We start from the raw sequence: 24667 nt of genomic DNA, 5'->3' as shown, positions 1-24667 counted from the left end.
TGTGGAAGAATGAGTTGGTATGAGGCTTAACATGCGAATTAAAATGGGTGGTTTGAAATTAAAGGAACATGATATTGATGTGAAACTAGGCCCCAGACTCATCGGGGTGGTAATGATCAGAGGTAGGGATTGTGAGAGGATTGATATGAGGATTGAACTTCAAAGGTTGAGATGGAATTGGAAAAATATAATTTAATATTCGCAAATTGCTGATGTATGAACGTTGGTCCGTGTCAGCGTATAATTCCTTGGGGTCTCTAGGTGAGACCTCCGGGGTTGCGCTTCAGTGGTCGGGACGTAATTCCATGGCCCCTGTTAGTGGGTGTTCATGGTGGTGCCCCATCTGTATAACTAGGTAAGGATTCAAGGTAAGGTTGCATCCTGACGCTCCGAGGAGTCAGTTAGTCTCACTTAGAGCGGACTGACTCTTGTGGTGGGAGTAGCAGGAGGCCTGAAACTCATTAAGGGCTAACCTTGTGGTGGGAGAGATTTGATTTATTGTAACACTGGTAATACATGGCTCAGGATCGAGCAGCTCAGGTTCGAGCAGGGGTACCCACACAAGTGCAAGCATCCGCTGAATCCGACCAAGTTATACGTATCCGGATGAGTCGAGTCGAGTCGTAGTGTAATGGATGAAGAGTCATAACATGTTTGGTTGCTGTGTGAATATGAGATGATGAAAATATGTTTGACTGCATGATGCATGTTGTTAGCTCTAGCTTACCCGTTTTGTTGTATGTTTGTGATGTATGTGGCTGTTCTTCTTGCGATGATCATCAACTCGGGTTGATGGGAGCAGATGGGCGAGTTCCTCGTGGTCAGCAAGGGAGCAGCGATCCAATAGCTTAGCCATCTGGGCTGGAGTGTCCTCGTGTTTATTCAGGGCCACGGCCCATGTATTTTCTTTCCGTATTTCTACACTTCATTCTACGTGTACCCGTATTTCAGCTTTCCTTTATCGGCATCGTGGTGTGCCTAGTTTCGTAGGGGTAATGTTAAGGAACCCTGGACTGCGTTATTATGCCTTTATCACGTGACGTTTCCTTTAATTTTACGTATTAAATTAAATGGGACGTTACATTTATGGTATCAGAGCGGTCATTCCTTAGGTCTGTGGACTTGGATGTCCGCTTAGCTTTCTCTGTGTCTTCTGAGTATTCTTAGTTAAATTCTTGCCTTTGTCGAGTCTAACCAAGTGATTTTCTCTGTGCCAGTGGACTATGGCACCTCCTCGCCGGACTTCTCAGTCATCCCAGGGGGACACATCAGATATCGCCAGAGCTATGGAGGCGATGGTAGCAGCGATGACGCAGCAGAGTGCTGTGATGATGCAGCAGCATGAGGCATCCATGCAGCGACAGGCGGCGTCGCTCGAGCAGCAGCAGGCAGTGATGCAGCAGATGGAGGCTGCAAGGGTAGCTGCTGAGGATGCTCATAGGCAGCATATGGAGGCCCTCCGCCAGATGGAGGAGAGCAGGACGACGACACCTGTGTTTGGTCCTGAGCCACGACCTGCGGTCAGGGAGTGGAGCTTGGAGGACTTTCTGAAACACCACCCGGCGAAGTTTGATGGGAAGGCTAGTCCTGACGCCGCAGACCAATGGCTGAAGGACCTGGAGCGTATCTACGACGCCAAGATGTGCCCTGCAGAGGACAGGTTGGCGTTCTCGGTCTATATGCTCACGGGAGAGGCGGAGCATTGGTGGAGCAGCACCAGATCCATCCTGGAGGAGAGGGATGAGCCGGTGACATGGGAAACCTTCAGGGAGAGGTTTCTATCCGAGTACTTCCCAGACAGCATTCGGTACGCCAAGGAGGTGGAATTCCTCCAGTTGACCCAGGGAGGGAAGACAGTGGCAGAGTATGCTGAGAGGTTCAAACACCTCAGCCGTTTCTACACCCTACCGCTCGATGAGGAGTGGCGATGCAGGAAGTTCGAGAATGGACTTCGCGGTGACATCCGCTTGATGGTGGCCCCTTTGTCCATCAAGGACTTTGCCGCCCTGGTAGAGAAGGCCAGGGTGATGGAGAAGATGAAGCGCGAGGTGGAAGGCCAGCGCCCACAGCAGCCACAGCCGCCCCAGAGGATTGGTGGACCATCTGGGTCCAGGCCCAGACAGGAGGAGCGGAGGAGACCGTATGATAGACCACACCATCAGCCTCAGGAGTCTAGGAGCTTTCCTCCGCAGCAGGGTCGAGTCCGGTGTTACTCGTGTGGAGGACCCCACCCGAGGTATGCGTGTCCGCGTAGGGAGGGTTACCGTCGGTGCAATAACTGTGGCAAGGAAGGGCACTTCGGGAGAGATTGTCCCAACCTTGCTAGGGCGGCGACACGACCTCCAGTTCAGGCACCCCAGCAGCATCAGGGGAGAGACAGAGGCAACAGGCCTCAGGTGACGGGCAGAGTGTACGCCATGTCAGGGGCAGAGGCATCAGGCTCAGGTAACTTGGTTATGGGTAGTTGCATGATAGCTGGTTCTTCTTGCTGTGTGTTGTATGATTCTGGAGCGACACACTCTTTTGTGTCTTTTGCTTGTGTTGAACGGTTGGGTTTGCCGGTGCGCGAGCTGCAGTGTGAGCTTGCGGTGTCTACTCCGGCATCGGGTTTGGTCAGGACGTCGTCCTTGTGTGCTAGGCTTCCAGTGGAGGTAGAGGGGCGCAGGTACAAGGTGAACTTAATCTGCCTACCTCTACAGGAGTTGGAGGTGATCTTAGGGATGGATTGGCTCTCTGCCAATCGCATTCTGATAGATTGTCGGGAGAAGAAGCTGTTGTTTCCCGACTCGGAGGAGCATGAGTTGGTATCCTCCCAGGACGTTATGAGAGAGCTAAAGGACGGTGCGCAGTGCTACGTGATCTTCACACACATGGAGGTGGAGAGAGAAGAGACGACGTCTGTGATACCAGTCGTCCAGGACTTTGTGGATGTGTTTCCGGAGGAGGTACCAGGGTTGCCTCCCAGTAGGGAAGTGGAGTTCTCCATTGATCTAGTCCCAGGAACAGGCCCAGTCTCGATGGCCCCATATCGTATGGCTCCAGCAGAGTTAGTAGAGCTCAAGAAACAGATAGAAGACCTGATGGAGAAACAGTTCATCCGACCCAGCACTTCACCTTGGGGAGCACCAGTGTTGTTGGTGAAGAAGAAGGACGGGAGTTCACGCCTGTGTGTGGATTACAGGCAACTGAACAAGGTGACTATCAAGAACAAGTACCCGCTCCCGAGGATTGATGACTTGATGGATCAGTTGCATGGGTCATCGGTGTTCTCGAAGATAGATCTGCGATCGGGTTATCACCAGATTTTGGTAAAGGCTGATGATGTACAGAAGACAGCCTTCAGGTCGAGGTATGGCCACTATAAGTATGTGGTTATGCCGTTTGGTGTGACCAACGCTCCGGCAGTGTTCATGGACTACATGAACAGGATCTTCCGACCTTTCCTAGATAAGTTTGTCGTGGTCTTCATAGACGACATCCTTATCTACTCCAGGACGCATGAGGAACATGCAGAACACCTGAGATTGGTGCTTGGTTTTTTGAGAGAGAAGCAGCTGTATGCCAAGCTGTCCAAGTGTGAGTTCTGGCTGGACGAAGTTCAGTTTTTGGGGCATGTGATATCCGCCCAGGGGATTGCAGTGGACCCAGCGAAGGTCGAGGCAGTGGTAAGATGGGAAAGTCCTAAAACAGCCACAGAGATCAGGAGCTTTGTGGGGTTAGCAGGATACTACAGGAGGTTCATAGAGGGATTCTCCAAGATTGCGGCACCTCTGACTTTGCTTACCCGGAAGGACCAACCCTTCACCTGGACGGATAAGTGTGAGGAGAGTTTTCAGGAACTAAAGAAGAGACTGACCAGTGCACCGATACTTGTGATCCCGGATGTCGGAAAGCCGTTTGAGGTCTACTGTGACGCCTCCCGCCTTGGACTTGGATGTGTTTTGATGCAAGAAGGGAAGGCAGTGGCATATGCTTCGCGACAGCTTAAGGTGCATGAGCGTAATTACCCCACTCATGACCTTGAGTTGGCAGCGATAGTTTTTGCCTTGAAGATCTGGAGGCACTATCTGTATGGTGCTCAGTTTCGGGTGTTCAGCGACCACAAAAGTTTAAAGTACTTGTTTGATCAGAAGGAGCTGAATATGAGGCAAAGGAGGTGGATGGAATTCCTAAAGGACTACGACTTTGAACTCCTATATCACCCAGGGAAGGCGAATGTAGTGGCAGATGCTTTGAGTAGGAAGACGGTACACGCAGCACATCTCATGATAAAAGAGGCAGAGCTACTAGAGAAGTTCAGAGACATGAGACTACAGGTGGAGTTGGAGTCCGAGTCTATTAGGTGTAGTACCCTTACTATATCTAGTGACTTCTTGGGCTCGGTCAGAGAGAGACAGTTGTTGGATGCTAGTCTGAACAGAGTTAGAGAGCAGCTTGGATCAGATGAGGCTAGAGACTTTGCTGTGAGTGATGATGGCATACTGAGGTTTCGAGGCAGAGTATGCATACCTGATGACGCAGAGTTGAGGAAGTTGATCCTTGAGGAAGGACACAAGAGTCGTCTTAGCTTGCATCCTGGCATGACTAAGATGTACCAGGACCTCAAGGAAACTTTCTGGTGGCAGGGGATGAAGAAAGATGTGGCTCAGTTTGTATCAGCTTGTTTAACGTGTCAGAAGGCGAAGGTGGAGCATCAGCGACCCGGTGGCGTTCTACAGTCGTTAGAGGTACCAGTGTGGAAATGGGACAGCATCTCCATGGATTTCGTGACTCATCTTCCACGGACTTTTAGAGGACATGACACTATCTGGGTGATAGTGGATCGGTTGACCAAAAGTGCACACTTTCTGGCGATGAACTTGAGAATGTCTATGGCCAAGTTGGCCCAGCTGTACGTCAAAGAGATTGTGAGGTTGCATGGAGTACCTTCGAGCATAGTTTCCGACAGAGACCCACGGTTCACATCCCGGTTTTGGCAGACGCTGCAGAGTGCTATGGGTAGCAAGCTCACCATGAGTTCAGCATATCACCCTCAGACAGATGGCCAGTCTGAGAGGACGATCCAGTCGTTAGAGGATTTGTTGAGGACTTGCATATTGGATCATCTGGGAGCTTGGGATGAAGTGTTGCCTTTGATAGAGTTCACCTACAACAACAGTTTTCATGCGAGCATTGGCATGGCGCCATACGAGGCTCTTTATGGCAGGAGGTGTAGGACTCCTCTCTGTTGGTATCAGGATGGAGAGGCAGTGTTGGTTGGGCCGGAGTTGTTAGCACAGACCACCGAGAAGGTGAGGATGGTGAGAGATAGGATGTTGGCTTCGCAGAGCAGGCAGAAGGCTTATGCGGATCGCAGGAGGAGGCCGTTGGAGTTTGCAGCAGGAGATCATGTGTTCTTGAGGGTGACCCGAACCACGGGCGTGGGAAGGGCTCTCCGCTCAAGGAAGCTTTCACCCAAATTCCTTGGCCCGTATCAGATCACAAGGAGGATTGGACCAGTGGCTTATGAGATAGCCTTACCCCCGCAGTTGGCGAACCTTCATCCAGTGTTTCATGTGTCACAGCTGAGGAAGTATGTATTCGATCCGGCTCACGTGTTGGAAGCTGAGGATATACAGATCAGGGAAGATCTCACAGTGGAAGTACCACCCATCGCTCTTGAGGATAGCAAGGTGGAGGAACGTCGTGGAAAGACCGTCAATCTTGTCAAAGTCATCTGGGATCGGAGGACGGGTGACTCGACTTGGGAGTTAGAGGAGGACATGAGAAAATCACATCCACATCTGTTTACCTGGTAAGTCCTTATTTTCGAGGTCGAAAATTTTCTTGTTGGGGAGAATGTAAGGCCCATTTTCTGTTTTTCTTTTTTTTTTTTGTTGTGTTTTTCCAGCCACAAAGATTAGTGGGCTGCCCCTAAGTGGGCCTAAGGGTTGGCCCAGGGTATATAAGTCTTAGGTCTGCCCTAAGCCAGGGTACCCTACACTTCAGAGAAGGACACCCTGCCCTTACCTTGAGCCGCAGCCGCCACACCCTCTGCTAGGGTTCCGCCCCCACCGTCGTTGAGCCGTTCGAAGCTATCCTCTACCCCATGTAAGTACTATGCTAGCCATCCTCGTCTCCATGATCCTTCTCGTTTCTTTCCGTTAGAGTTTCCAAATAACCCATTTGTGCTCCTGTTTCTCTATCCTTTCAGTGTTCCATTCGCCCCTTGAGCTGCTGTGCTCGTGTGTTCGGTGTCGGGGGAGTGTCGGAACGTTTCGCTAGCTCGAATCTCAGGTACGGAAAGTTAGGGTTCTAGTTTTCGAGTCCTTTGGAACTGTTTATGCGTCGTTTGTTGATTTCGTGGTTAGATCTGTTGTTTTGATGTGTGGAGATACTTTGCATGCGTTGTTTGATCAGAAAACTTGACTGTTACAGTGGTGAACAGTGGCGAGACCTGTAGATCTCGCCCAAGCGAGTCAATCTCGCCTAGGCGAGATGAAACAGGGAGATCTCTGCACGAAATCTCGCCCAGGCGACTCGCTCACCTTTTGAGCGAGCTGGCCACTCGCCCAGGCGAGAGGGATCTCGCTTAAGCGAGATCCCGTAATTGCCACACCCTTGTTTTTGTGCTCTCGCCTAGGCGAGGGGAGGCTCGCCTGAGCGAGACATCTCGCCTGAGCGAGGCCCCTCAGCCTGGGCGAGATGCTGGGCGAGGCTGCGCTATGTTTTGGACTTTCAATGCTTCCCGTGTGATCTGTTTTGATTGGGCATGATTGTGTGATGATGTATGGGTATATAATGGAGTATGAAATATATGTTTGGCATGATTCATGAATTGTGGAAGAATGAGTTGGTATGAGGCTTAACATGCGAATTAAAATGGGTGGTTTGAAATTAAAGGAACATGATATTGATGTGAAACTAGGCCCCAGACTCATCGGGGTGGTAATGATCAGAGGTAGGGATTGTGAGAGGATTGATATGAGGATTGAACTTCAAAGGTTGAGATGGAATTGGAAAAATATAATTTAATATTCGCAAATTGCTGATGTATGAACGTTGGTCCGTGTCAGCGTATAATTCCTTGGGGTCTCTAGGTGAGACCTCCGGGGTTGCGCTTCAGTGGTCGGGACGTAATTCCATGGCCCCTGTTAGTGGGTGTTCATGGTGGTGCCCCATCTGTATAACTAGGTAAGGATTCAAGGTAAGGTTGCATCCTGACGCTCCGAGGAGTCAGTTAGTCTCACTTAGAGCGGACTGACTCTTGTGGTGGGAGTAGCAGGAGGCCTGAAACTCATTAAGGGCTAACCTTGTGGTGGGAGAGATTTGATTTATTGTAACACTGGTAATACATGGCTCAGGATCGAGCAGCTCAGGTTCGAGCAGGGGTACCCACACAAGTGCAAGCATCCGCTGAATCCGACCAAGTTATACGTATCCGGATGAGTCGAGTCGAGTCGTAGTGTAATGGATGAAGAGTCATAACATGTTTGGTTGCTGTGTGAATATGAGATGATGAAAATATGTTTGACTGCATGATGCATGTTGTTAGCTCTAGCTTACCCGTTTTGTTGTATGTTTGTGATGTATGTGGCTGTTCTTCTTGCGATGATCATCAACTCGGGTTGATGGGAGCAGATGGGCGAGTTCCTCGTGGTCAGCAAGGGAGCAGCGATCCAATAGCTTAGCCATCTGGGCTGGAGTGTCCTCGTGTTTATTCAGGGCCACGGCCCATGTATTTTCTTTCCGTATTTCTACACTTCATTCTACGTGTACCCGTATTTCAGCTTTCCTTTATCGGCATCGTGGTGTGCCTAGTTTCGTAGGGGTAATGTTAAGGAACCCTGGACTGCGTTATTATGCCTTTATCACGTGACGTTTCCTTTAATTTTACGTATTAAATTAAATGGGACGTTACACAAAAGAGATAACAAAGTTGGAAAGGAATGGCTAAAAATCAGTTAAAAAACATATTGATTATAAATTGCTTAATGTGATGTAGATTTAATTAAAGTTTTGGAAAAATGTGAACATCCTAAATACATGAAAGAAACTTGCTACCTCAGCATTGGGGATTTTCTTTGGACTGGATTAGAAAGAAAGAAGAAAAGAAAAATAATAAAAAAATGAATTATTTAAATTAAAGGAAAGAGAATTAAAAAGGAAAAATAAGCAAAAAATTGTAATTAACGTGATTGGTGCAATAAAATATTTTATATGTTAATATATTTATTAAAAAAAATTAAATATAATTTGATGTAGAAAATTTTTAAATATAATTTGGATATCAATACTTATACTTTATACACATAATTAAGATAATATTTTTTTATCTAATTAATTATATTTTAAATATTTTTTTATTGACATTATTATTGTTTACGTATATAATTGACTGTTAACCTTCTTTTTCATTTTATAAGAGAAAGTTTATCTTCTAAAACTTGTCTTCATTCGTGTAACTTTAATTTTAATTTTCATGTTTTCGTTTTTAATCCTTCTGCTTGAACAGTATTTAGAACAAAATCTTTTTCAATTTTCATTGATTGAAGACTCACATTATGAACAAAATAATTATTAATTACTGCTTCTGTAGAAAAGAAAATCTACTCCACTACCAAAAAATTGTTTTCTAAATTTAGAACTCATCATACATGTGTCAGAATAATAGATGAACCTGAAGGTCAAAATCATGCATAAAAGTGACAACTATGTGTTCACCTGTCACCCATCTGGGTCCTTTCCTCAATTCACAGGTGCAATTTCTGATCCCGAATTCAACATGCATTGCATAATAGTGTGTGATATCTTTTGAATATAATATAATATAATCAGTTTCGTTACCTACCAGCAAGTTCTGCATATTATATTTCACAGTCAAAATATTTTGAGCAGCATTTCAAAGATAAATAAAACATGCAATGAAAAGAAGTAGAAAATGGAATGAATGAGGTAAGAGTGAAAAAAGTAGTGAAAGTTACATGAAAATATAGAATGAATATCATCAACATGGTTGAAAAGTGGCAGACATATAGCAAATAGGGTAATGTTAAAAGCAAGAAACTTTTTTTACCATGATTGAAGGGAGTTTCTCCTTCTAGATTTTACTCAAATGGAACTGTTAAAAGTGCCTTTTCTTCCTTATTTATTGAATGTTACTAAAACAGGAGAGAAAACTCCACTCTTTTATACTGTAAGCGGTGTGATCCTATCTCTTTATAGTTCTGATTTCACACTTTGTACAGGAGCATTTTCTCAGAAGAAAACATCCAAAATGGTGATCACATCCACTGCTACACACCCAGATGAACAAGCACAGAGTATATTTTCTACCTTTGCTTCCAGATATGTGCGTGAACCTATTCCCAGGTATATCTTCCCTACTTTTTCTTAGAACTTCACACTTAGTTTAGTTGGGAGAAAACATAGAGAACAAGAAAATAGGAAGGTTTGGTTTTGATTTCTGAGGTTTCTTTGTTTTGATGGGTTTGGGGTGGAAATGAATTCAACAGGTTCAAGATGCCAGAGAAATCAATACCAAAGGATGCTGCTTATCAGATAATAAACGATGAGTTGATGCTGGATGGCACACCAAGGCTCAACTTGGCCTCATTTGTGACCACATGGATGGAGCCTGAGTGTGACAAGCTCATAATGGCTTCACTTAACAAGAACTATGTTGACATGGATGAGTACCCTGTCACCACTGAGCTCCAGGTTTGTGTGTTCCTTGCAATATTGAGGTTTTTGGGATCTTCACGATCATGACTCTTCCTTGCTCCCTAAAATTATCATTCTCTGATCAAGTTGTCTTTTCGATAAAATGGATTTTTTCTAAGAACGTGTAGGGATGTTAAGAAACAAAGGAGTACCCCACATAAGATTCTACTGTTTTTATAGCCCTTTCTTCTGAAAAGTTTGTGTCTCGGATGCCAACTTATTGGATATTATGAGCTTCTGATGTTCACTATAAATTTGAAGATACTGTATCATTTCATGGTTATTTTTGGGATGAAGTGTGAGAGTTAAAGACTGATTAGTTTCATTTTGTTAAATTCTGCAGAACCGGTGTGTAAATATAATAGCAAATCTATTCCACGCTCCTATAAATGAAGATGAGACTGCAGTAGGTGTGGGAACTGTGGGGTCATCAGAGGCAATAATGTTAGCAGGTTTGGCTTTTAAAAGGAAATGGCAGACCAAGAGAAAAGCTGAAGGAAAACCATATGACAAGCCTAACATAGTTACTGGGGCTAATGTGCAGGTAGGTTGATGCTAAGAACTTTCAAACAACTTTTAAATTGTGATAGCTGCATGATCATATCATGGGAAACAGGCACACATAAATATGTAATCCTGTGTGTTCTTTGAAATTTTCTTCACAGGTTTGTTGGGAAAAATTTGCAAGGTACTTTGAGGTAGAGCTGAAGGAAGTGAAACTCAGTGAGGGATACTATGTGATGGACCCTGTGAAAGCAGTTGAACTGGTGGATGAGAACACTATCTGTGTTGCAGCCATTTTGGGGTCAACTATGACTGGAGAGTTTGAGGATGTGAAACTTCTCAATGAACTTCTCACAGAAAAGAACAAAGAGACAGGTTGGGATACCCCAATTCATGTAGATGCTGCCAGTGGGGGGTTTATTGCTCCATTTCTCTATCCTGATCTAGAATGGGATTTTCGTTTGCCATTGGTGAAAAGCATCAATGTTAGTGGCCACAAGTATGGTCTTGTCTACCCTGGTGTTGGTTGGGTTGTCTGGAGGAGTAAGGATGATTTGCCAGATGAACTTGTTTTCCACATAAATTATCTTGGTTCTGATCAGCCAACTTTCACATTGAATTTCTCTAAAGGTATAATGAATTGAGCAGCAACTACCTTATTCAGCTAAGTGTTATGTTATGTATCTGATTCAGTATTACCCCTTGCTGTCTGAAAAAGATGATGCTATATAGGGAATTGTTGATGAAGTTGCATGTGATAATTTTGAATTTGATAAAGTGCTAATGTTGGTTCTGTACATTGATCCAATTCTTTAAGTATTTTGATCATTAGATGTTTGTAATAATAAGCATTGGGACCTCAATTAATGTTATTTGGTTCTTATTCCAATCATCTAAATATCTTATGATACTTTTCTTTTCTTTTGTCCCTCCCATTTCTTTGTATTTCTTTTGACAGGATCCAGTCAAATTATTGCACAATATTACCAGTTTATCCGGCTTGGCTTTGAGGTGAACATGTTATAATCTTAGTCCAGCATCTTTACTTTAAGTTCCAAGACATATACAAAGACATAATTTACCATAAAAAAGAGGTTCTATGTATATATAGAAATCAACATCAATATTCTATATCCATGCAGTGATGTATCAGTTTTCCTGGTTGTTTCTCCATTTTCTCTTGTCCTAATGAAGATGTCTTTGAACAGGAGTTTCAAAAATCACCAAGAAGTTTCCTCAATTAAACTGCTAGACAAAATTACAGAAATAACAACTGCATGATAATACATGACATTAACAATGTCCTATAATTGCTTCATTATGTGAATTATCATGCACTTCATGTTAAATTAGTACTTCAGTGCAACTTCTTGGATTATCTGTTTTCTGTTTTCTGTCATTACATTTGGTTATCCTTGTGAACATAAGGGTTACAAAAACATCATGGAAAATTGCTTGGAGAATACAAGAGTTCTGAAAGAGGGAATTGAGAGAACAGGGAGGTTTAACATCATCTCCAAGGATATAGGGGTGCCCCTTTTGGCCTTCTCTTTGAAAGAAGACAGTAGCCAACACTCAGTGTTTGAGATATCAGACCAGCTGAGAAAATTTGGGTGGATAGTTCCAGCCTACACAATGCCACCAGATGCACAACACATTGCAGTTCTCAGGGTGGTGGTGAGGGAGGATTTCAGCTGTGGCTTGGCTCAGAGACTTGTTTCTGACATAGAAAAAGTTATGAAGCTCTTGGCCTCACTTCCAAGCACTGTCTCTAACAAAACTGCTCATGTCACAGCCATCACCAATGAGACTAGTGAGAAGATAAAGAAGAGTGCAACAGAGACTCAGAAAGAGATTGTTTTGTACTGGAAGAAACTTGTGCATGGCAAGAAACTTGGAGCATGCTAGGGTTACCAAATCTTGGTTTTTGATAACCCTGTTGAGAGTGATGGTGGTGGTGCTTTCATATTTATGTACATATGTGTGTTTGTGATTGTGATGGCTATGTAGCAATAAGAAATGGCAATGCATGACAGATTCTTATTGTCATTGCTGTTTTTGTCTGAGAAAATTTTCTCTATCTGGTTTTTGAGGTGGTGGTGATTTTCTGTATCTGTTCTTACCAAGACTTATATACACTTTTTATGAATGATATTTGTGCTTTTATCCGATTAAAATTAGAGTTGTTGTACCATAATAGTGCACGAACAGTCTCTATAAGATTTTGGATTAAAATTTGTAAGATAAAAAAGAGTTATTAGAAACAGACACTTGTAGAGGTGGCTAACTTTTATTATGGTGTTTAGTTATGAACCTGATGAATCTTTCATAGTTACAATACAGTAAGAGAAATATCAGAACTGTGAAGACATTTATGGTGATGGTTAGTGTTGTAACGGTGAGTTCCTGTTTCAGAAGTTGTTTTGATGAAGGGCCAAACAAGTATATTGTTAAGATGGATGACAACACAGAGATAAGTATTCGTAGTCAGAAATGTTTTTGTGGAACTTACATTTGAATGAGAGGTTATTGAGTATCTAAATGTAAATATAAGTTTCATGTTATGAAAAAAATGAGAAAGTTAATTAGATATAAAAAAAACTATATATTTTTTAAGTTTTAAATTAAAAATTAAGAAAGTTAATCAGATATGAAAAAAACTATAAATTTGATTTTTAAAAATTTTAAATTAAAAATATTATGAATCCTAAATTGGTCTCGTATCTTACCGCGGGACAACCCGCCAAAATAGGACCGAACATGTTGGAATTTTCAAACCCACCTGGTTCGGTCAACTTAACTGGTTCGGTCCATTTATTTTAATTTATTTGATTAAGAATATTAATTGATCAATTAAAAATTTTAAAAATATTTATTTAATTAAATATGTTTTGAATATTTATTTATAATTATATATCTAAACAGATTTTATAAATAAAAATTAATTAAAAAATAAAAATAATAATAATAACATGTCAACCTATCAAACTATTCTGTGATCAAACAGATCGTAATTTTGACTCATTTTTGGATAGCAAGTCAGTCCAATCCAATATTTTCTAGCGGACAAAACCGAGTGTGATTTGCCACTCTACGTAACTTAAGGACTTCTTCTTGGACCTCCAAACACTTCTCCAAAAAAAGATTCTCACTTTATCTCTTAATTAAAAGTAATTATATTATTTTTCTCTCTAACCGATCCATTTTTTAATAGATGTCGACATCCGATATCTTGATTTGTTTTACAAACGTAATATTTTACTTTTTTTATTTTTAAGTTTTTAACTGTTACAAATATCGATATATTACGAATATCGATATCTGGTATTATGTCTTTTTTTCATATACGAATGTTGAGATTATATATATATATATATATATATATATATATATATATATATATATATATTCTTTCTTTTAAATTTAATTTATTTAAAATATTATTTAGTTTTAATATATTATATAAATATGTATTAATATTTTATTTTATTCTTATATTATATATTAAAATATTAATCAGTTAAAAAAAATAATAATGAAAAAATTTAAATAAGAAGAAAATACATGTATACATATATATATATATATATATATATATATATATATATATAAAACTGTATGAATTCTTTTAATATGTATTTGAATTGGATGTTTACCGTCGTAAATGAAAAAGAAAAATACAATCCTAGGTGTTGACATATGTAACATGAAAAAAATTAACAAAAGAAATAAAGTATCGACGACATTCATATAACAAAACTAAATATCAGATGTTGATATTAGATGAAAAAAAAAAATACATAACGCTGAATATTGATATCCGTAACAAATAAAATCTTTAAAAGAATTAAAATATTGAATATTGACATCCATATAACAAAATATTGAAAATTAATTAGTTAAGAGAGGAAAAAAATGTTATTAATTAATTCAAATAAATTTTAGGAAAAGTATTCGGAGGTGGAGGGAGAAGCCCTATCTCAATTACTTTGGTTCACTCGAAAGACCATCAATTTTGAAAAATGTATCTCTACCCTACATCTTTTCGGAAGTGTTTTGCTTAGTGAAAGTAGGTTTTGAGTGTTAATCATTGAGCTTGCCACTTGTAAACACTGCAGTGGATACTTAAAAATAACTTTACGTGGAGAAAGAAAGAAACAGAGGTACAAAGAGTTCTGATGTCGTTTTCACACCAAACTTTATATACCTTTTTTACGCTAGTTTTCATATGGTTGAAATGTTTTAAGATTAGGGTTTAATTATTTTCTTGCTTTTTAAATTATTTCCTAAATTATTGAGAATTATCAAGTATTTCTCTAAATTCATAACCATATAAATTCGGGATTATTGATCCTATATTTTTTCTGATTGAAACTTTGTGATCTGATTGCACACCATTATCTTTCACAAAAGATTCTCCTTAAACCTGTTTCATACCATACAACTGTGTTTTTTTACGAAACAAGGGCATTTAGGATACGTCGAAGAATAAATATCTCACTGAAAATTTTTATATTAGAGGAGAATTTTTTTACAAATTTGTTAAAAAAATATTTTTTTTTTATTTTTTCTAAGAATTTTAATTGATAGATAATTTTTTTTATGAATAATTATTTTTTATAAAATTATAAAATTTGTAAGTATTTTTTATAAAATTTATTATGAAAAATATTTTATACAAAATATTTTGTAAAAAAAATGATAGCAATTTTCTATAATTTTTTTTCATAACAAAATTTATAAGTATTTTCTAAAAAAAATCAAAACAAAATTGATAGGAAATATGAGTTTTTTTAGTAATACAAGTTTTAATATGACAAATCAAAAGTAGAATCTACTGCTAACTCATTTTTTAATTAAAAATTAAACTAAAAAATTGGTTTAAGATTTTTTTATATTATATTCTTTAAATGATAAATGTTTACTATGAGGAATCACTACTACAAAAACTCATATTTCATACCAATTTTGTTTTGATTTTTTTTTTTTGCAAGAAATACTTACAAATTTTATTATGAAAAAAAAAATTGCTGTCAATATTTTTGCAGAATATTTTGTTTAAAACACTTATCGCAATAAATTTTGTAGGAAATATTTATAAATTTTATAATTATGTATGAAATAATTACCCACGAAAAAATTATCTGCCAATTAAGATTTAAAAAAAAATAGCAGGAAAAAGTCTATATATAAGAATTTTTAGTAATGAATATTATAATGAATTTAACAATTTCCCAAACACATGTGATTAAAATGAGACCGTAAAAAATGGTACTATGAATGCATGTATTTCCCAAAAAGAGTTTTATTAGATAAATGATGTATTAAATTTATAAATAATTTAATACTTATCAACTAAATTTAATTGTAAATATAAGATATTTTTTAACATAAAAAATTACAATTATGTGACTATTTAATTATAATTTGTAAATGTTAAAGAAAAACTAAACAACATACTTCTAGGCTAAAAAGTTCCTCAAGGTACATTAAAAAAATTTATATCTTTTGCTATTATGCTTTCAAAATGTAACTATGAACACTAACTTTAATATTTTAAAATATATTAATTTTTTTAATATATTTCAAAAACAAAAAATACAGATAATAAAAAAAATGTAATAAAAAAAATCTGAATTCACAATTGTTTCGATCAAAAAGCACGTGATCAACAATAATAAAGTTATAAAGTCATAAAGGACAATGTTCCATTGGACCGACACTGACCCATATACATAAGTCTTGCTTCCATAGAGATAACATCAAAATATTTATGGAAGCTATAAAAACTTGGTTGTAATAGTTGTAATAGAAGGACCATTTTTATAGATGAAAAGTACCTTACTGCGAAAAAGAACTATTCTCATCCACACGACTCAAAAATATCTGGATCGAAACAAGAAAACACCAATCAATAAACGCATGTAAATTGTATGTCGTTTGTTTTTATCATAATAGATGATGCACCATGACTCACACTAATCATGAGCGACATTATCAGTCACAAACTTCACTTTCCTGTATTTTCACTCAACTCCATATTTCTGAACTTAAAATATCGACTTTTTTTTTTTTATTTCTGGGTCATTTTGATCATAAATTTGTAAAATATACATTTATAAAATAGGATTCTTTGAAAATTTTATTGTAAAAATGGGTTAAGTCATCATGAAAAGGATGATAATATTAAATGTAAAGTCGTCATCCACTCAGTTGATCTCTTTTTATTTTTTTCAAAAAAAAAAAATTGTCGAAGTAGGGGACAGTTTCTATTAGTGTGAACTGAAGTCGTCGTCTTATATAACGACTTCACTTTTAAGTTGTTTTTAAATGTTGCAAATTTATATTTTTTTTTCAAAATTTTCATTTTTCAATTTTTTAACAGTTTTTATTTTTTACAAAATTTTGTTAATACTATATTAATGTTTATTTTTATTTTTATTCCAATTTATTTTTACCACTTATTGTTCCAATAAAAAAAAAACCTAAAATTGAAATCGTCATTTATGATGATGACTTCACTGTTCACATGAACAGTAACCAAACATTTATATGACGACTTTATTTTTTTAAGAAAAAAAGAAATAAGAAACCGGTTGGATGAAGGACGACTTTACCTTTAATATCGTCTTTTGTGACGACTTAACCTTATTTCACAAAAAAAAAATTAGAAGGAACTTTTTTACAAATTCGACTTAAAATCAACTCCCAAATAAAAAAAACCTAAAATATCTCATGTATACCTACGGCTCATGTATTTTGACCATGAAATATTAAATATAATTATATAATTTAAAATATTATATTTGCATTCAAGCGTCAGAAGTTTTAAACAAAATAAGTTAATTTTTTTAATTGAGTGAAACTTAAAATTTATTTTTTAACATAATATCAATCTGTTAAAATATATTCTAATAAAATTTATGTTGATTGAGAATATCATTATACTCGTCATTCACTGATTATCAAATCATTTATTAATATACAATTTTATGCACAAGATATATGTAATTTGATATAGAAATTTAAGCCAAAGTGAATAATAATCTATTAGGATAGAGGATCAGCTTCGTGTTGAAAATTAGATTATATGTTAGAGTGATACTTTTATAGTGATAGTGTATGCTTGCTAAGAGATAGGGTAACAAGAAAAGAAAAAGTAGAAAATGTAATAAATGAGATAACGTAATAAGAAAGACAGAAAAAGGGTTAAGTTAAAGCTAGATGAAAAATACAAGGTCAGCAATATCATCGTACTGTATTCAAGTGGCAAACAAACATATGTAGATGTGCATGGACCACACAAAGTTGAACAGGTACAACTAAAGCAAGAAAAATATCTTACCATGATAGCAGCAGGGAATTTATCCTCGTGTAAATAGTAACTAAAAAGAAGAGAAAATCCCCAGCTTCAAATATAAATGGAGATTCTATCTCTCAGAGTTCAGTGTGTAAGAAGAAACCAGAATCAAAATGGTTATCACATCCGCTGCCACACACCCAGATGAACAAGATGAGTGTCTATCATCAACGTTTGCTTCCAGATATGTGCGACAACCTATTCCCAGGTATGTGTCTTTTTCTTGGAACTTCGCATTTAGTATGTGTCTACTAGACGAGGTTTCTTTGTTGTGATGGGGTGGAAATGTTTAATGCAGGTACAAGCTGCCAGATAATTCTGTACCAAAGGATGCTGCTTATCAGTTAATAAACGATGAGTTGATGTTGGATGGCTTACCGAGGCTCAACTTGGCCTCGTTTGTCACCACTTGGATGGAGCCTGAGTGTGAAAAGCTCATCATGGCCTCACTCAACAAGAACTATGTTGACATGGATGAGTACCCTGTCACCACTGAGCTTCAGGTCTGTCACTTTTCCTAGTAATTTGGTGCCTTCATGTGATCAAAACACATTGGCCTTCATGGTACATTAAAAGTTTTGTTCTTTAAGATATGTTCTGCAACCAAAATCTTGAATGGACTGCAACATCAGTGCTTTTGGAGTCTTTTGCAATGACTGGTACACTAAAAGTTTTGTTGGATTCTGCAGAATCGGTGTGTGAATATAATAGCAAATCTATTTCATGCTCCTCTAAGTGAACAAGAGACTGCAGTAGGTGTGGGAACTGTGGGATCATCAGAGGCAATAATGTTAGCAGGTTTGGCTTTCAAAAGAAAATGGCAGACCAAGAGAAAAGCAGAAGGAAAACCATATGACAAGCCTAACATAGTTACTGGGGCTAATGTGCAGGTGGGTTGATGCTATGAACTTTCAAACAACTTTTAAATTGTGATAGCTGCATGATCATATCATGGGAAACAGGCACACATAAAAATATGTAATCCTGTGTGTTCTTTGAAATTTTCTTCACAGGTTTGTTGGGAAAAATTTGCAAGGTACTTTGAGGTTGAGCTGAAGGAAGTGAAACTCAGTGAGGATTACTATGTCATGGACCCTGTGAAAGCAGTTGAACTGGTGGATGAGAACACTATCTGTGTTGCAGCCATTTTGGGGTCAACTATGACCGGAGAGTTTGAGGATGTGAAACTTCTCAATGAACTTCTCACAGAAAAGAACAAGGAGACAGGTTGGGGTACCGAAATTCATGTAGATGCTGCAAGTGGGGGGTTTATTGCCCCATTTCTCTACCCTGATCTAGAGTGGGATTTTCGTTTGCCATTGGTGAAAAGCATCAATGTTAGTGGCCACAAGTATGGTCTTGTGTACCCTGGTGTTGGTTGGGTTGTCTGGAAGACTAAGGAAGATTTGCCAGATGAACTTATTTTTCACATAAATTATCTTGGTTCTGATCAGCCAACTTTCACATTGAATTTCTCCAAAGGTAGTGTGAGTTATTTGATTTTCAATGCTGAATGTTTCAGTGTAATATTCTTTTCTGTAGTGTTTCTCATTTGAGTGTGTTTCTTTTAACAGGATCCAGTCAAATCATTGCTCAATATTACCAATTTATTCGGCTTGGCTTTGAGGTAACCATGTTATCATTCTCTTGGTGCTGAATCTTTTTATGCAGTTCAAGCAAAAGAATCCTATTTTGTCTTATGCTTTTTGTTATTCTTGTTGACAAAAAAGGGTTACAAAAACATCATGGAAAATTGCTGGGCCAATGCGAGAACTCTGAGGAAAGGAATTGAGAAAATAGGGAGGTTCAACATCATTTCCAAGGACATAGGAGTTCCAGTGCTGGCCTTTTCCTTGAAAGACAGTAGCAAACACACAGTGTTTGAGATATCAGACGAGCTGAGAAAATATGGGTGGATAGTTCCAGCCTACACAATGCCACCAGATGCAGAGAAGATTGCAATTCTGAGGGTGGTGGTGAGGGAGGATTTCAACCATGGTTTGGCTGAGAGACTTGCTGCAGACATAGACAGGGTTGTGAAGCTCTTAGACACACTTCCTAGCCTCAACACAACCAATGCTGCTCATGTCACACCCATCCCCGCTGAGCCTAATGAGAAGGTCAAGAAGAGTGAAAAAGAGACTCAGAGAGAAGTTGCTGTCTACTGGAAGAGATTTGTGGAGGGGAAGAAACTTGGGGCATGCTAGACTTTTGGCCACTTTGATGTGGTGTGAGTTAAGGTGGTGATTTATTATCGATGTTCTTGTTGTTTCTGAGTGTGTAATGGCTATGTACAATAAGCAATGTCAATGCATGACATATTCTAATAGTCTGTGTTGTTCTTGCCTAAGACAACTTTCTCTTTTCTAATAATAAAATGCCACTATTATAAGTCTATATACACTTTTTAACATAATAATAATTGCTCTCTCAAATGTGCTTATCATTGTTCCAAGACTGTATTTCTTGTTAGATGTGGCTAGTTTCACGTACAATGATAACTCTCATTATTTACTTCGTGATTTAATTTGAGTCCTTTATTAATATATTAATATTTATTCTTTTAAAAGAATTAACAACCCATATTAAGTCATCTCAAAAAACAAAAAATATAAATAAAAAAATGAGAGTCAAAACATAATTTTTCTTCGCATGATAATCATCAGACAAAATAACCTATTTAAAAAATAATCGAATGACTCCATTGATTAAGGGTGTTTTTGGATTCCCGTTTGAGATTTGAAACATAAGTTAAAAAGTCTTAAAAGTTAAACCTATTTGTTTGTTATAAAAATATTTGTTTCATTGAATGTTAAAATGTTTAAAATAGTCTGTACCTTCGAAGTAACAATGTTTTTATTTTTACGTTTTTGTTGCATTCAACAAAACTGACCATGGTCAACGAAATTCCAAACATACATTAAGATTTAACAAGTGAGGTGTAGGCAATAAAAAATAGAATTTGCATGAAAAATATTAGTTCAAAGAAAATATTTAGATATAGAGGTAATAACACATGTTCATATTCAGAGATCTAAGATAGCTCCAAAATCTCAAATTGAATGAAGATAAATATTATAAACAATATAAATTTATTATTTAAAAATTTAGATTGAGTATGCTATTTTGTGAGTTTTTTTTTCTCTATAAAAAGTCTAATTAGTGATGTCAAAAGTAATAAGTAAAAGAATCACCCTATACTTTAGTTTTAGAGTCTAGGCATGTGAATATATATTATATGCAAAAATTAAAAAAAAATTTATAAGACTATATTTTTGTTTTAGAAACTCAAATTAAATTAATTTTCCTTGTACTCAACTATAATCCATAACTTGAATTGAGTTGATTATAGGTGAATGGAGTAAGTCATTTTTTACTGTGTACAATAAATATGATCCAAGTATAATTTTAATTTTTAATAAAATTTAATTAAAATAACTAAATTATATATTTAAAATTTTAAATAAATTTAAAAATTTAATTAAAAAAAGTTAAATTTACATATTTAAAAAAATGAAATACTAAATTTAAGATAAGAAGAAATTTTGATTTAGTGAAAATTGATAAAAACATATTTAATTTTTTCTTTATTTAAAAAAAATCACAAACTCACGTACAAAATCAAAATTATATTAAAATAATAAAATGTCAGAAAACATTGCTCTAACACTTGCATTTCCGTCGCCCCCTTCTTGTCGTGGAAGCGATGCCGTTTTGAAGCATCAACAAGCATCCTCCGCAGTAGGCTCTGCTATCTCTCGTTCCCTCTGCTCCTAATAATCACTGAACGGCAATTCCACACATACCCAGATATAAAAACTCCATCTTTTTCATCTACTACTTGTTTCTGAACCCCCTCTCACTCTCCTTTCATTGTCTTCAACTCCCACACCAAGATTACAATTATGGGTATGTTTCGTAGGTACATAAATTCTCTGAAAACCCCTTCATTTTCACTGTGCATCCACCATTATCGTCACATCTTCAGAAACAAAGTTCTCGCACAAGTTGAATCCACACTTCACTCAACAAGGTTTTCACCCTGTCATTTCTCTGTTCATTGCCAAAGGCCATCTTTATCTGATAATAAAACTTCTTGTGTGCGCTTCATTCAATACTCATTGCCCTTGAACTATCATATTGCTTGTTATATCCCTAAACGTCATTACTGTGCAGAAACTGTTTCCATGAATCAGGATCTTAGTTGTTGTGAGAGTGAAATTGATCAGGTGTGTAGCACAATGGTGGAGGGTAGTGGTTTAGAAAGTGATGTTGGCAAGGTGTATAGCACGATGGTTGAGGGTAGTGGTATAGAAAGTGATGTTGGCAAGGTGTATAGCACGATGGTGGAGGGTAGTGGTATAGAAAGTGATGTTGATAAGGTTTATAACACTATAATGGATAATTTAATTGGGTTTAACAATTTGGAGGAGGCTCTTGGCCAATTGGGGATCCCATTGTCCACTCCTTTGGTCATTGGGGTGCTGCATAAGCTTAGATATGATGAAAAAATTGCATTTAGGTTCTTCACTTGGGCTGGTCATCAGGAGAATTATTCACACGAGCCTTGTGCTTATAATGATATGATGGACATCCTATCTAGTACTAGGTACAAGGTGAAACAGTTTCGGATAGTTTGTGATATGTTGGAATATATGAAAAGGAATGACAAGATTACTGTTCCGGTTGAAGTTCTGATGACTATTTTGAGAAAGTATACTGAGAAGTATCTTACTCATGTGCAGAAGTTTGCAAAGAAGAGGAGGATAAGGGTGAAGACACAACCGGAAATAAATGCATTTAACTTGCTATTGGATGCTCTATGCAAGTGTTGTTTGGTTGGGGATGCTGAAGCTCTATACAAGAAAATGAGGAAAACGGTCAAGCCTAATGCAGAAACGTATAATATATTGGTTTTTGGGTGGTGTAGGGTTAGAAATCCAACTAGAGGGATGCAACTACTGGAGGAAATGATTCAACTGGGTCATAGACCTGACAATTTCACATACAACACAGCCATTGATACATACTGCAAAGCTGGTATGATAACAGAGGCTGTTGATCTTTTTGAGTTCATGAGAACAAAAGGTTCAACTATGTCTTCCCCCACTGCCAAGACTTATACGATTATAATTGTGGCTCTTGCTCAAAATAATAGAATGGAGGAGTGTTTTAAACTTATAGGGCATATGATGTGCAGTGGTTGTCTTCCTGATGTCACAACATATAAGGAAATAATTGAGGGAATGTGCGTGTGTGGAAAGGTAGATGAAGCTTACAAGTTCTTGGAAGAGATGGGAAACAAAGGTTATCGACCTGATATTGTTACTTATAATTGTTTTCTCAAGGTCCTTTGTGACAATAAGAAATCTGAGGAAGCACTTAAATTATATGGAAGAATGATTGAATCGAGTTGCATTCCTAGTGTTCAGACTTACAATATGCTGATTTCAATGTTTTTTAAGATGGATGATCCTGATGGGGCATTTGAGACTTGGCAGGAAATGGATAACAGGGGTTGCAGACCAGACAGTGACACATACTGTGTGATGATCGAGGGCTATTTAGCTGCAATAAGATGGAAGATGCTTGTTTTCTTTTGGAAGAAGTGATAAACAGGGGAATAAAGTTGCCATATAAAAAGTTTGACTCCTTTTTGATGCAATTGTCTGTGATTGGTGATCTCCAGGCGATTCAAAGGCTCTCAGAACATATGAGGAAATTCTATAATCATGGCATGGCTAGACGTTATGCTCTAAGCCAGAAGCGCAAGAGCATGAGTTTAAGAGGGAGATAATAGTTAAAATTTTCTTTCTTGAGTTTGTGCTATCTGTCAGGAACTGAAGGGGCAAAATTAAGAGGGTTCTTCTCATGATAGGTCAGACAAAGATTTTCTGCAAGCATGGCAAGTTATAATAGCATTCACTATTGCAGATACTGCCTTAAAGCTTGCCTTGCATTACATATTGGACTCATTCATTGTGATAACTAGTTGCATCTCTGAACATATTCTATTGGTCATGCTGTTTGGTACCGATAATTTTTGCACGAAGAACTGTAGGTCTCTTTATCTTTTCTACTCTCATTTTTAATTCATCTAGAGAAACAATGGAAGCTGCCACAGACACATTTTTTATTGAACAATGTTGGTTAGTTGATGCAGCCTAAAGATGGAAGATCCATGTATGTATTTATTGTTACATTTGAGGACAAAGGTTACACTTCTGCATGATGTGGTAAACTTTATTACCTTCAGCATAAAAATTATACCATTATGAGATTTTACATTGCATTTTGGGAAGCCATAGTTTACTTGGACTTTTTAAAGTACAATCGTAAGATATTGTCTTGTAAAATTATTTGTAACATTCTATTTTCTTCTTGTATAATACTTGTCCCCGTTTGTTTTGATGTTTCTTTCATCTAGGAGGCTTGTTTGTTTTGCTGAAGATCCAGTGGTGGTAAAGGGTGGAGTTTGTTAAAACATGTCTGGCCAGTGATTTGATATATGTGATTAAGATTAAGATCATTCTCTGTGAATGTTTTCAGTGTTTATAAACCATACCACAAAGATATGGTTGTACATTAGAATGTATTGTTAATCGTTCTATCATGTTGTAAACTTTGTTGAAAGCTAATATGTAGCAGCCATTCTTAATTTAGCTCTTACATTTTCACAGTAATCCAATGTCAATTTCAAAATGTTATAAGGATAATCAAAGAGATATAGATGTGTTTTAACCTATGGGGACAATGATGTGCTCTCTCTATTGAATGAGAATGTTTGTTGAAGATAGTTTTTTAACAATAATATTTTAAAAAGTTTCTTAAAATATGTTTTAAGAGAAAATTATTTTATGTTTTCTAAAAGTTCTTATGGAAAAAGTTGTCCAAATTGTCATATTAAGGAACAAATTTGTTTCCCAGCTGTTAGTTTTTTTCAAAATAAAAAATTATAAATTTAATTAAATTTAACACTCATTTGAGTTGCGTCAATTTTGAGCGTTTGAACTGCACCATTTTTCTTATTTTATTTTGAAAAAAACACATTTTGTATTAGTAAAAAAAAATCATAAATGAGTAGCACAATTAAACAATAAA

The 24667-nt window shown here is 37.4% G+C and overlaps 3 protein-coding genes across 3 annotated transcripts; all 3 read left to right on the top strand.

Annotated features, from left to right (window-relative positions):
• The first annotated feature begins 9136 nt into the window (after positions 1-9136).
• On the top strand, positions 9137-12383 carry LOC114182353 (glutamate decarboxylase-like). The gene is made up of 6 exons (XM_028069218.1): positions 9137-9351; positions 9495-9699; positions 10046-10246; positions 10368-10836; positions 11165-11217; positions 11635-12383. Exons 1-6 carry the CDS (start codon positions 9257-9259, stop codon positions 12112-12114), a joined length of 1503 nt encoding a protein of 500 aa, XP_027925019.1. The 5' UTR covers positions 9137-9256; the 3' UTR covers positions 12115-12383.
• A 5135-nt stretch (positions 12384-17518) lies between these two features.
• On the top strand, positions 17519-19963 carry LOC114182739 (glutamate decarboxylase 5-like). The gene is made up of 6 exons (XM_028069673.1): positions 17519-17774; positions 17865-18069; positions 18256-18456; positions 18580-19048; positions 19141-19193; positions 19297-19963. The coding sequence occupies exons 1-6, from the start codon at positions 17680-17682 to the stop codon at positions 19771-19773; spliced, it is 1500 nt and encodes a 499-aa protein (XP_027925474.1). The 5' UTR covers positions 17519-17679; the 3' UTR covers positions 19774-19963.
• A 1260-nt stretch (positions 19964-21223) lies between these two features.
• LOC114180335 (pentatricopeptide repeat-containing protein At1g73400, mitochondrial) lies at positions 21224-24224 on the top strand. Its single transcript, XM_028066630.1, is given in 3 exon segments — positions 21224-23119; positions 23122-23802; positions 23994-24224. Coding segments are annotated over 2 exon segments (1890 nt in total). The 5' UTR covers positions 21224-21471; the 3' UTR covers positions 23364-23802; positions 23994-24224.
• Positions 24225-24667: the final 443 nt, after the last annotated feature.

The sequence above is a fragment of the Vigna unguiculata genome, chromosome 4, assembly GCF_004118075.2.
Source record: "Vigna unguiculata cultivar IT97K-499-35 chromosome 4, ASM411807v1, whole genome shotgun sequence".
Lineage (NCBI taxonomy): Eukaryota > Viridiplantae > Streptophyta > Magnoliopsida > Fabales > Fabaceae > Vigna > Vigna unguiculata.
This window is presented reverse-complemented; position numbering and strand designations above follow the sequence as displayed.

Coding starts and splice junctions, on each gene's coding strand:
- LOC114182353 (XM_028069218.1), top strand. CDS start 9,257: ATGGTGATCACATCCACTGCTACACACCCAGATGAACAAGCACAGAGT. Junction 9,700..10,045: donor CTGTCACCACTGAGCTCCAG/GTTTGTGTGTTC, acceptor TAAATTCTGCAG/AACCGGTGTGTAAATATAAT. Junction 10,837..11,164: donor CACATTGAATTTCTCTAAAG/GTATAATGAATT, acceptor TTCTTTTGACAG/GATCCAGTCAAATTATTGCA.
- LOC114182739 (XM_028069673.1), top strand. CDS start 17,680: ATGGTTATCACATCCGCTGCCACACACCCAGATGAACAAGATGAGTGT. Junction 18,457..18,579: donor TTACTGGGGCTAATGTGCAG/GTGGGTTGATGC, acceptor TTTTCTTCACAG/GTTTGTTGGGAAAAATTTGC. Junction 19,049..19,140: donor CACATTGAATTTCTCCAAAG/GTAGTGTGAGTT, acceptor TTCTTTTAACAG/GATCCAGTCAAATCATTGCT.